Source organism: Eulemur rufifrons, chromosome 15, assembly GCF_041146395.1.
Source record: "Eulemur rufifrons isolate Redbay chromosome 15, OSU_ERuf_1, whole genome shotgun sequence".
NCBI classification, from domain to species: Eukaryota; Metazoa; Chordata; class Mammalia; order Primates; family Lemuridae; genus Eulemur; species Eulemur rufifrons.
The window spans coordinates 26878348-26890533 of NC_090997.1; the positions used below are offsets into that span (position 1 = coordinate 26878348).

Here is a 12186-nt window from a genome sequence, read left to right on the forward strand (position 1 = left end):
CAAAAATTTAGGGCTATTTTCTTATATAACTTCAGTACAGTTATCATCTTCATTAAATTTGACATTAATACTCTTGTTTAATAATAATATTCAAATTCTTTCAGCTGACTCAATAATGTCCTTTAAAATAATTTGTCTCCAGAGTATAGGATCCCATCTAAACTGAGATCTTGCATTGAATTGTCATGTCTTTTCAGTACCTTTTAACCTAAAACATTTCCACAGCCTTTGTCTTTTATAACATTGATATTTTTTGAAGAATATTTTCCTTCCTCTGTTCTTTGAGAAGAATGTTCATCGTTTTGAGTTTGTCTGGTATCTCCTCATGATTAGATTCTATTTATGCATTTTGACCTAAATATTGTATAGATGACAATGTGTTCTTCTCAGGAAATCACATCTGGAATTACATGATGTCTATCTGTCCTTCATTGATGAAGTAAATTTTGATCATTTTAGTCAAGATGTTGACTTTTATTTTATAATATTGCACTGTATGATTACTGCTTTCTTTTTTTCTTCCTTGCAATTCAGATGCAGTCCGTGGGGATATAACTGTAAGACCGTGCAAATCTATTTTTATTCAAAACTACCCCCTAGATTTAACATCCATTGATGATTCTAGCCTGAACCAATCTTTATTTTGATGGATGCAAATTGATTATTTTCCAGCTCTACCCATCCCTCTACAATTGTCAGTCGGCTTTTAGCATTTTACTGGAAATGAGGACTCCCTTCCCTCCCATTTATTTGTTCTGTCTATCCATCTATCTGTATACCAAACATCTGGCTATTTACTATTGGTATGAAATCATGAATTTCTATTTTTCCAGTGATTTATAATTTGTTACTGTGCCTAATTATTTTGGTAGTGAAATTATCCCAGATCTGGCTAGTGGGAGCCCCTTCAATCTGACTCCTGTGTTCTGGTGATAAGCCCCCATAATTTTTCAGAGAACTTTATCTTTTCCTCATGTAACAATATGTTCCAGGCTCTTTTTGTACCTACATGCCCAAACTCCACCCTTCTTTTCTTCCCCATGCTTTGCCCAAGTGGTTCTCATTCTCAGAAAGGCTACCTCCCCCTCCCATATGAGTCTATTCAAATCTAACCCATCCTTTAAAACCTTACTTAATTCCATTACTTTTTAATGCCTTTTCAGGTCCCACTAGCCAGAATTAATGCACTTATTGTGTCATTTGTCTAGCAATGAAAGTATTCAATACCCTGGGATATTTCTTACTCTTTTTCCCTGAACTGTTACTTAAGTTGTACAGTTATATTTGAATTCACAGACTTTTGCCTGGTCTCCATCTAAATTGTTAGCTCTTTGAAAGGCAGGCACTATTTTATGGGTCTCTCCATATTGCCTGAATGGTTTCTCCACAAATATTACTTAAAATTTAATAATCTGTTGTGACCCTGAGAATGAATATAGTTTTATTAAAAAAAAAAACCCTTTTATTTGGTCATTTTGAAAAGCTGATGTCTACTACATTTATCAAAATAGTTTGAAGAATCCCTACATCTTTCATATAGTAAAACAATATTGTCTTTTCAGATAGGAGGTTTAAAATATTTTAACTTAGGAATCTATTAAAACTATTAATAACTCATATTTTTAAAATGAAAGTGATAAAAATATCTATGTGGCCATGGCCTGCACTTAACCCAAGTGTAATGTAATCTTTTTTCCTTTCTCTGTAGGAGAGGGCTAATATTTATGTAGTGCTAATTATTTGCTAGACACTGTGGAGGCCTCTTTAGTTTATTGATTTCTCATCATAACCTATACAGAGGTGTGATAAGAGACTTTTAGACAATTCTGCCTCTCAGACTATAGGGCTTTCTGACCATTTGCCTTGTTTTAATCCTTGGCCACCACAAGAACATGGTACTGGAAGGCTTGCTTTTCTATTTTACTTGACATAAACTTTACAGATTTTAACAAGAGAAGGAAATGAAGTAATGAGATATTTCACAATCTTTATATCTTCTACTATGGTCATGAGAATTTTAGTTTGCTTGTCAATTTGTAATATTTAGATTAGAAACTAGAGGGAAGCCTCCTTTCAGTGCTCCATATTAGAGAGTGAAGTTTGTGGTTGAATCTCACCATTGTCAATCATCTCAGGTTAAAAAGAAGGTGGGCAGACCAGCCTCAGAGGAGGTAGCAACCAAATTCTGTCCATAGAAGTTGATTATGAACAAACATTGTTTTTGCCTGCCTTCCTAGAATAGGGGGCAGGGTATTTATAGCTTAACAAATAAAACATTTCAAGGGAGGAAACTTTAGCAATTGCAAGCTAAAAATCCATTGTGGGAGGTTTCTGCTTAATAATGCTATATTGAATAGGAAAGAAAAAAAACTGTTGGAAAAAAACCTTGTAGATATGTCTCTTGGAGTTCTTAACTTTTCACTCACTGCCTTATAAAAAGTAGTAGTCATTAATTTAGGACTTTATAAGAGAAATGAAATCTCTCTGGACTTTGGCCCCAAATCCCCCTCCAATAGAGATTCTTAAAGACCTCCTTCTCACACATTAGAAAACTAATGTTCAGGGAAGTCTAAGCTACTTGTCCTAAGTTCAAGATTAGGAAATGGAAGTTGTGTCTATTTCTTTCTACTTATATTGAGCTGCCATATCTGTTCCTTTAAATGCTCAAAAAGCTTGATCATATAAACTTCAGAATTATTATGGATACCTCATTTTCTCCCTGAGTTTCATTGATGACTTAGCAGGTTGTACTGAAGAGCATAGATAGAAGACTAAAGAAGTAAAATGTGTGTTCCTAGGAATTATAGCTAGTGCCTACTTATTTTTCACTTTTTATGACTAGTATAAAATCATAGAGATAGAGAATCTAATATACATGTAACTACATCTCTATTAATTATATCATGATGAAATTGAAAGTAGGAAAATAAAGACTAAAGCTCATTTTTTTTTTCTATGAAGAAAACATGTGCATTACTTGCTGTGTTCCCACATGGCCAAATGCACCTGAAAATGAGTATATGAGAATAGGAAAATACAGTAATAATTCCTGAAATTGCCATCTATTGTTCTATAAACCAATTTCTCTACTATTAGGAAAACCAAGGACTTGGCCAGAAATCATTCCATGTGTTGAGAGGGCTTGAAGAAATTCTCCATTAGCAAGAATTAATTTCATTGGAAATAAGGGACTAATTGGACCATAAAATACTCTTGGTATCAAGAAATATTTAAGTGGTTTGAACATTTGCCTGTTTCATTCAAAATGCCAGTGTGTGGGAGAGTTTCTTTACCTTAGGGAATAAAAAATGAGTGAAAGAAAAATTAGACTAAGGATGGAAAAAACTGTAAAAAAAAAAAAGGTACATTTTCAATATTTGCTAGGCTAAAAGATAAAAACACACATGGAATCTAACTTGGCTAAATGTCAATGATATGCAATAGCTAGGATTTAGTAGTATTAAAAGTAATCCAAGGGAAAAAAGCAATTTACCCATAATATGAGGAAAAAATGAATTGAGAGGAGATTTTATGATTCAGGGAAGATTATATGTATATTTATAAGTCATAAATTATAACAGGAAAGACAGCTATAACACAAATGAACAAATAAGTAAGATTTGAGCATATGAGAAAAGAAAATGGATATATCGTCTATCTTACAAAATGTTTATGAGCCAGAATTCTGCTATAATATTTCAACGACTACTCTGGGTTGCAAAATATTCTAACCAAATTGTTATTGTATAGCATAGCAGGGTGTATATTTGATTAATTTTGTGTTCAGAAGTCTATGAGGGTGTCACAGAATTTCTGGCATCTTTTATCAAACTTTCTAGACTCTCTATGAAATAATCTCATTACTCTCGCTATTCCTATCTCTATCTTCATCTGCCATCTATATAACCTATTTATATACATACAAATATCATCTATTTATATACATACACACAGCCACACAAACTTTGGGTTAATCCCTTGAACTTTCATTATTTGGACTTTAAGCTTCAAAAATTTAGTTTGGCCCATTGTTATGTTCACTAGCTCTTGTGTTACTTGTCCTATCATTTCTTTCCGTTTCAGATAGTTATTCCTTTGGCAGTAAGAGACATGCTTATCTTGGTAAAGTTTTGGGTATGTTGCTGTTCACTAAAGAACCATTCCCTGAAAACTATCATAATGAGTTTTTATTTTCTTATAGCTACTAAGCTGAAATATTTAACAAATATTTTTTGCTCTATGCTGTATGATGGGTGCTAGAGATTCAACAATAATGAACAAACACAGGCATGGTCACTGCCCTCAGCTCTATGAAAGAGAATCAGTAAAGGCATTTCCCTAAAGTGGCAACGTCTGGGTTGAGATCTAAAGGTTAAGTGAGTGTTAGCTGGGTGTGGAGGGGAAGATGAGAGCATTTTAGGCAGAGGAAAGAGTTGGTACAAAATCCCTACTCCGGGAAAGAGTGTGGCACATTCTAGGAACAAAGAACCACCATCTTAAAGACCAAAATCTATCCCTAATGTCATTATAAAAGGGACTGATTTCCATAAGCCAGACACAAATCCCATCATGTCATAGTCACACTCTAAGACTTGATTAAAAATTTCTTTCACTAAATACTATTATTCTAACTCTCAATGTCTATTTATCAGCAGTTTTGACTTTTGGAGAATTAAACACACATAGAATCTCAAGGAATGTCAGAATAAAAATATTTTCATTAATATATTTAATAAAGTGATCTGAGCAGGATTAAATTTGTTCTTATCACACATATGAATATGATATTATGGTAAAACCTCCAAATAATGCAAAAGTGAATATAGGACAATTGGTGATTAGCTCCTGTACTCTTTCTATCCCAGCCTCTGTTTTTTAAAAGATGGAGAGGAAGCTAAAGCTTTATTTTCTAGATGGAGGGTGAGGAGAGAGAGAGAAATAGTAGATAATTCAGCCTCAGGAAGCCAGGAGATAGCAGGTGGGTCCCGATGTCCCCTTATTTTTCTGGCTTAATCTCTCCAGCTCCCTTAACTGGGAGTTTCCTGGAATCCCTGTTGCTGTTTTGGTTGTCGCAGCTGGGGACTGAAGGGAGGACAGCTCAGCTCATAGCCCAGACAGGGAGGACACAGGAGATAGCTGGGCTCCCTCGGAGGCATAATTTGCTCTGGCAGTGAGGACATTATTGCTCCTTGTTGTTCCCACTGGACTTGGGGCCATTTCACCTCCCACATTTCTCTTCTTTCCCTCAGGCGCTGATGGCCTTGTGGTATTCTTAGGAGTTTTGAGTCAGATGGAGGGTACAGAAGGGAGAAGCTCAAAGGTGGAATCTTAATCTGGAACTGAGTTATGAACTTATGCTCACTTGATTTAACTGCATTTAGTACAAAACTTCTAGACTAAACAGGGAGTTTAGAGGTAATAAATTAAAGCAATACTAAATATAAAGCTGTATTTTTGTACTGAATTTTGAGTACTATATCTGTGAAATATAACATCAAATGTACTGGGGAGATTACAGTTCCTAAATGTAGTTAAATTTGTGAGCAAAATGAAATTCTGCCTCACCTTGTTCACAGTAGATTCCAGTGGTTCCTAAAGGACAGTAGCAGGTGTATCCATGAGGCAATGAAACACAGGTTGCTCCTTTGCTACAGTGGTGTGGAGGGTCATGTTCAGGATCGCAGGTGGAAACTGTCTCCATACAGAATGCTCCTTTCCACCCAGTGGGACAATTGCAACTGTGGGTTGAGAGAAAAAGGAGCATGGTTTCAACACTTGAGCAGAGATGGGTATACACTTGTGTATCGCTCTGTTGTTAACTTGTCAGTTTTAACTGAGATTTCAAGGTGTCAAAGTGAATTGTGATTCAAACTACCAAGATCCAAATTGTCAAAGAAAAGAGTTAATAATTAGCTTTAGGGTTACTGGACTCCACAGAGTCTAGTATGGTTCAGAGCATGGAAATTGAAAGAATTTAGTAAGAATCATTTTTTTGGGCAAAACCATATTGTAAGTCCCTCTCCCCACTCTTACACCATCACCAAATCTGTGCATGGTGTTGCTGTCTCCTAACCTCAAGCCTAGAGAAAAGAGATTCAGTAGGACCACGTGGACAGCTTGACTGTGTTCCCTGACATTGGTGAATGCACAGGCCTAGCTCCTGGGGCTGCAGAAGGAAATGCAAAGCTGTCAGAGGTGAATCCCAGGGAAAGGATGCGGCACTCATATTATACTTAGGAACATCAGCTGGAGGCCATATGAAAATGGATCTTGCCTAAGAGGTGTCCTGCTGGCTAAAGAGACCTCGGCAGTAAGAGGCAGTCAGTTTATGGCTGGAGCAGAAGCTAGGGGTAATGGGGAGTACTCGTGTGGAAGAGACACATTATCTGGGATTAGAGAGTGATATTGGGAGGGGCCCAGCAGGGGAGTCTCTGATGGACCCATTGAAGGTAGAGCTGCCAGATAAAATGCAGGGTGCCTAGTTAAATTTAAATGTCAGAGAAACAATGGATAAACTTATTAGTGTAAGTGTGTTCCATATAATATTTAAATTTCAGATTAACAATATTTGAGATATACTAAAAATTATTTGTTGTCTGAAATTCAAATTTATTTGGGCACCTGGTATATTCTTTCTTTCGTTCTTCCCCCCCCCCCCCGTCCCCACACACATCTGGCAATGCTACACTAAAGGGCACATGAAAGAAAGGGTTAGCTTTAAATTACTGCCCATAAAGCAAAAAACCATCTGAAAATAGTGCCAGTCAGAAAAGCACATTCTAGGATGGGGTGTGGGATGGCTCAGAATCTAACTAGGCTGGCGAAAGACAGCAGCGGATCATACCTCCTTCTCAGATCTTCCATTTAAGTCATACACCCTGACTGGATTTAGGGCAATTTATATGCCTGCTGAATCTAAGTTATGCAAAAGAAAAAAAGTTTGAAAAATTGTATAGGGTTCTCTAAATTGGAGGCAAACTAATACAGAATTAATCTGCAACAAAATTTCATACAATTTTGATTATTGTTTGAAGAGTACAAAATCTGTAAAGACCTTTTATTCAAAAAAATAGAATGAGTTACTAATTTCACAAGAGCACTAAAACTATAATCATAAATTCTTTTAAAAGAATTTTTTTTGGCCGGGCGCGGTGGCTCACGCCTGTAATCCTAGCACTCTGGGAGGCCGAGGCGGGTGGATCGCTCGAGGTCAGGAGTTCGAGACCAGCCTGAGCAAGAGTGAGACCCCGTCTCTACTAAAAATAGAAAGAAATTATATGGACAACTAAAATACATATATACAAAAAATTAGCCGGGCATGGTGGCGCATGCCTGTAGTCCCAGCTACTCGGGAGGCTGAGGCAGTAGGATCGCTTAAGCCCAGGAGTTTGAGGTTGCTGTGAGCTAGACTGACGCCATGGCACTCACTCTAGCCCGGGCAACAGAGTGAGACTCTGTCTCAAAAAAAAAAAAAAAAAAAAAAAAAAAGAATTTTTAAGTAGAAACGCTAATGTCATTACTTTTAAAATGGTGATTGCACCATCTAGTGGTGAAAAACGATAAAACTTAAAAACAAATTAGTCTTACTGCCTTAAAGACCTCATAATGATAAAATATTTATTTATTTTTTAAAAATAAATTGTATTGTGTATATTTAAGGTAATGTTATGAGAATAAAATATTTATTTTAATATTAAAATGGCATAAATCACATTAAGCACAATATATTAACTAATATAGATGCTCTAAACTTATTTGAAAAATAACAACTTAAAGTAGAACCTCTTATAGTTCCTCTCAGAATCTTTAGGTCTAAAGCAATTATCTATATATTTAAAGATTTAAAAAATTACTTTCAAATACCATATACTACTTTCTTACACTATATTTTAAGAGAGATTTTCATTAGAATGATTTTGTGCAAGGTCAGACTTTCTTTTTGTTCCCTGGCTTCTTTAGCACTTTGTGAAAGGTGCTATGATAATAAAAATTTTCATTTGTTATTCCCCACATTGGGTGATATTTTTCTAACCCTTGAAGTTAATTCGTTAACATTTCTTCCTTTAACCGCATATGTACTACTCTGCCCTGAGGAGCAGTAGGTTTTGGAGAAGCATGTGTGTGAGGGAGGTGTCTATGGAGTGGGAAAAATAAAAACAAAACAAAGAGCAGTAGGTATTCATTTAGTTAAAGAATATTTATTGTTATCATTTTTACATGCTAGGTATCTGCCCCTGGCTTAGCACTGAGAATCCACAACACACGAGGCTCCATTCTTGACCTCATGGACTTGCTATTTTGAAGGAATCAGATTAGTAATCAGACAATTTTAATACAATGGGACAAGTGCTAAAATGGGTACTAGGGGAGCCTGTAAGAAGATCACCGAAGAAGTTTTAATGAATTCTGGGAAGGCTTCCAAAGGGAGATTTACCTCCACAAGTGCGTGCATTGAGCAGTAGGGGCAGGAGAAGCTGGGAAAGGAAACTAGTGCCCACAGACTTTGAACAGATGAGTGAGAAATGACATAACTGATGAGGAACATGACTGCCATGAAGATGACTGCATGGTGTGACAAGCTCTCTGGTGATGTAATTTTAACCTTAGTGGGATCTTACTATATTTCTGCTACTAGAAAAGGGGCTGGCAACCTTTTTCTGTACAGGGCCTTTTTCTGTATAGTTTTGTGGGCCATACAGATTTTGTTGTAATAACTCAACTCTGCCATTGTTGAAAGCAGCCACAGAAAACACACAAAAAAATGAGTGTGGCTGTATCCTAGTAAATTTTATTTACACAAACAGGTGGTGGGCCAGATTTGGTTTGTAGGTCATAATTTCCTGACCTCTGCACTAGACCCCTAGTGGGAGCAGTGATAGGGTTTGTTTGGCTAGTATAGTCCCAAGGCCCAGACCAGTTCTTGGCATATTGTAATTCTTCATTGACTATTCAGGGAATAAATAAATAAGTGAATGAATGAATCATGGCTGGGATAAGAAAGTAGGCGGATGCAAAAAGCCCTGAGTAGGGAAATGGCTGGGGGGATGGAAAGGTAGGAGAAGATGTGAGAGGCATTTTCAAGGCTTTGGTAAGTGTGTTGGTGTGGAAAAGGAAAAATCATAGTAATGACAAACATATATTGAGGCTTGTTATGTGCCAGGCACTCTTCTAAGTAATTGAAATGTATTACCTCTTTTAATTCTCCTTATACCTTTATTAGGAAGGTACTGTCATCATCCTCATTTTTCAGAGGAGGAACTTGAGGAACAGAGAAATTAAGGCTGGTAATGGGAGAGGGAGTCCACACTTTAGCCACCATTCTTTGTCTCTCAATCTTGTGGAAATCTTTGGAGTTTCAGGATTACATGACTGAAAGAATTTGGTGCCGTTAGTGGAAATAGGGACATTTGGATAGGAACATAGTAAAAGAAAAATATAAAGAATACACTTTTAGCTAGACTGTGTTGGAGGTGAGAGTAAGTGATAAAACAGCTTTTTTTTCTATAAGCATCTGTTAACATGCCTCATAAACTTGATGAGAGTAAGGACATAAGATAGATTTGGGAATTAAGTAGACTAGCAGGAAAAGGGCTGAAGCACATGGCACCCACTATACACTAGCTAAGAATATTCAAAAGATACTAAGGAATCATTAACATTATACAGAAAACTGTTTTCAAGACCATTTCAAGGCCATTCCAAAAATGTTATATATTTTTAATTTTCAATACTTTACAATTTGTGGGTTCTCCTGCCTCTAAACATATAGAGATGGTAAAACAGAGGGAAATATTAGACACTTTAGAAATACAAATGACAGCTGGTCATGATGGCAATCAAAAGTTGAATATTGGAATGTGTTTTTATTAATATAACTAATTATTTTACTTCTGTGCTTTTAGAATGAAAATGATTTAAATCCCTAAATTGCAGATAAATTGTTTAGTTCTTAGTGTCAATTTTATAGCTCAGAAACATGGATGGGGTAATTTTTTCTCATTACTATAGAAATTCAACATGAAGAATTTAATTTTCTTATAATTAGGCAATTCTAAGACTGCGAGAGTTTAGGATGAACATAGACATATAAAAATTAACTGAAAATGAGATAATAGAAGATTTAATATTCTTTGTTTTAATTCACTTAAACATCATTTGCTCATTAAATATTCACCGAAGAGGATATATAGAGCACCACTACGCTTTATTACCAGCGTGAATACAAAACAGAAGACACCATGCCTACCACCCTCCCCAGGACTTGATACTTTATTTAGAGCAAAGTTTTTATATGAAACGTATGTATAAAATATAATTCAAAGTTTACTGGGGCTTTACCTTAGTGCTAGGCACCATTTTAAGTACTTTATATGTAGTAACTCATTTTATTAACCCTATAAGATAAATACAGTTAGCCCTCAGTTTGCAGATGAGAAGCTAAGACTTAGAAAAATATAACCTCTGCTTAACCTACTCTTTTGGTTTACCTATCAAATATGGATTCTGATTGCTTTGGATAAGAGAGATTGTTGCATATATGTTGAGGCTGCAATGATAACAGTAAGTTCTTGGAGAAAATTTATCTTGAGCTGGAACTGTAAAAAAGTTATGGTTACAGATTTGTGGGTTTTCTATGCATAAGAAAAAGCACAGATACTGTACTTAAAATGAAATCTATGTGGTGTGATGATAAGGTCATATGAATAATAGAATAAATGTATGGAATTTAGCAATAGATGATCATATTGCCTAAAGGACTCTACTGCATGTACAACTGATTTCTCTACTATTTAAAGAAAAAGGGAAATATAGCCAAGTCACCTTCTCATTAGGCCATTGGTTGTGTTGGATGGCTTCATTCATATCAAATTGCTTTCCCTTATGGTTTATTTCCATTTGAGTGACAAGTGGGAAGAATAAGGTAAGTGTGATATGATGGATATCTTTCACCTGACAAGATTTTCTGGATGTTAAATGACATGCTCAAAATTTGAGCCTTTGAAGAATGTACAATCAAGTGCTAAAACAAATGAACCTCATCATACACTGGATTGTGATGACTTGTCAAAACTCAACATGTTTACAAGGAAGGGTTGCTATAATCACTTTACTTGCAACATTCCCCCATGGCCTTCCTTTCTTTGCTGGTGAGACAGTCACTAAAGTCTTTGAAGATACTTTACAGAGTGTAAGAAGGATGAGATAAAAGTACTCTTTACATACTAATGAAAGTACTGGAAGTTGTCTCTAGGCCTCATTCCTTATAGTTCTCTTCTTCAGGTGTGAGGGCATCTGTATTTCTTTCCTTCCATGCTATTTTTTTGTGTGTCATTTGTCCAGCAGAATTTCCCATATAATGCATTTGGCTGTTTATATCTTTATAATGTCATTTATTTTCCTTTATTGCCCATATTTTCCATAAACTTATAGAGAGGCTTGATTAGATTCAGGTTCAGGTTTTCAATGTTTTATAGATGGTGCTATAGAGTTCCAGCTGCATCACATCAGGAGGCATGTAATGTTGGGTTATTCTACATTTAGTTATGTTATGGTTGATCAGTTGGTTAAGGTGGTGTTAGATTGACCCAACCATTATATAATTTTCTATCAATCTTACACTTGATAGTTCAAGCAGCCATTATTTTGTTGAGGGTTACAAAATGGTGATGTCTCTTATGTCTACTATTTATCTGGCACTTATTAACTAAGTTCTATGAAGAACTACTTCTTATCGATTATCAGGTTAGTTAGCATTAATTTTCTTTTCTTTTCTTTTCCTTTCTTTCTGGTTTTTTTTTTTTTTTTTTTACAGTCTCACTCTGTCGCCCTGGCTGGAGTGGAATGGCATCACCATAGCTCACTGCAATCTCCAACTCCTGGGTTCAGGGGATCCTCCTGCCTCATCCTCTGGAGTAGCTGGGACGACAGGCATGAGCCACCATGCCCAGCTGTTTTTTTCTATTTTTAGTAGAGACAAGGTCTTACTCTTGCTCAGGCTGAGCGAGACCTCCTGAGCTCTCAGTCGATCCTCCTGCCTTGGCCTCCCAGAGTGCTAGGATTACAGGCGTGAGCCACTGTGTCCAGCCCAGCATTAATTTTCTATTGCTGCATAATAAGTTATCCCAAAACTTAGTGACCTAAAGCAACAATAAACATTTATTATTATGACAGCCTCATAATAGGTCA

General features: G+C 36.1%; 1 protein-coding gene across 1 annotated transcript in view; it reads right to left on the bottom strand.

Annotated features, from left to right (window-relative positions):
* The window catches only part of EYS (eyes shut homolog), a 1462097-nt gene that overhangs the window by 20300 nt on the left and 1429611 nt on the right, over positions 1-12186 (bottom strand). The window contains 1 exon segment of the mRNA XM_069488330.1: positions 5566-5738. Coding sequence (XP_069344431.1) covers positions 5566-5738 — 173 coding nt within the window.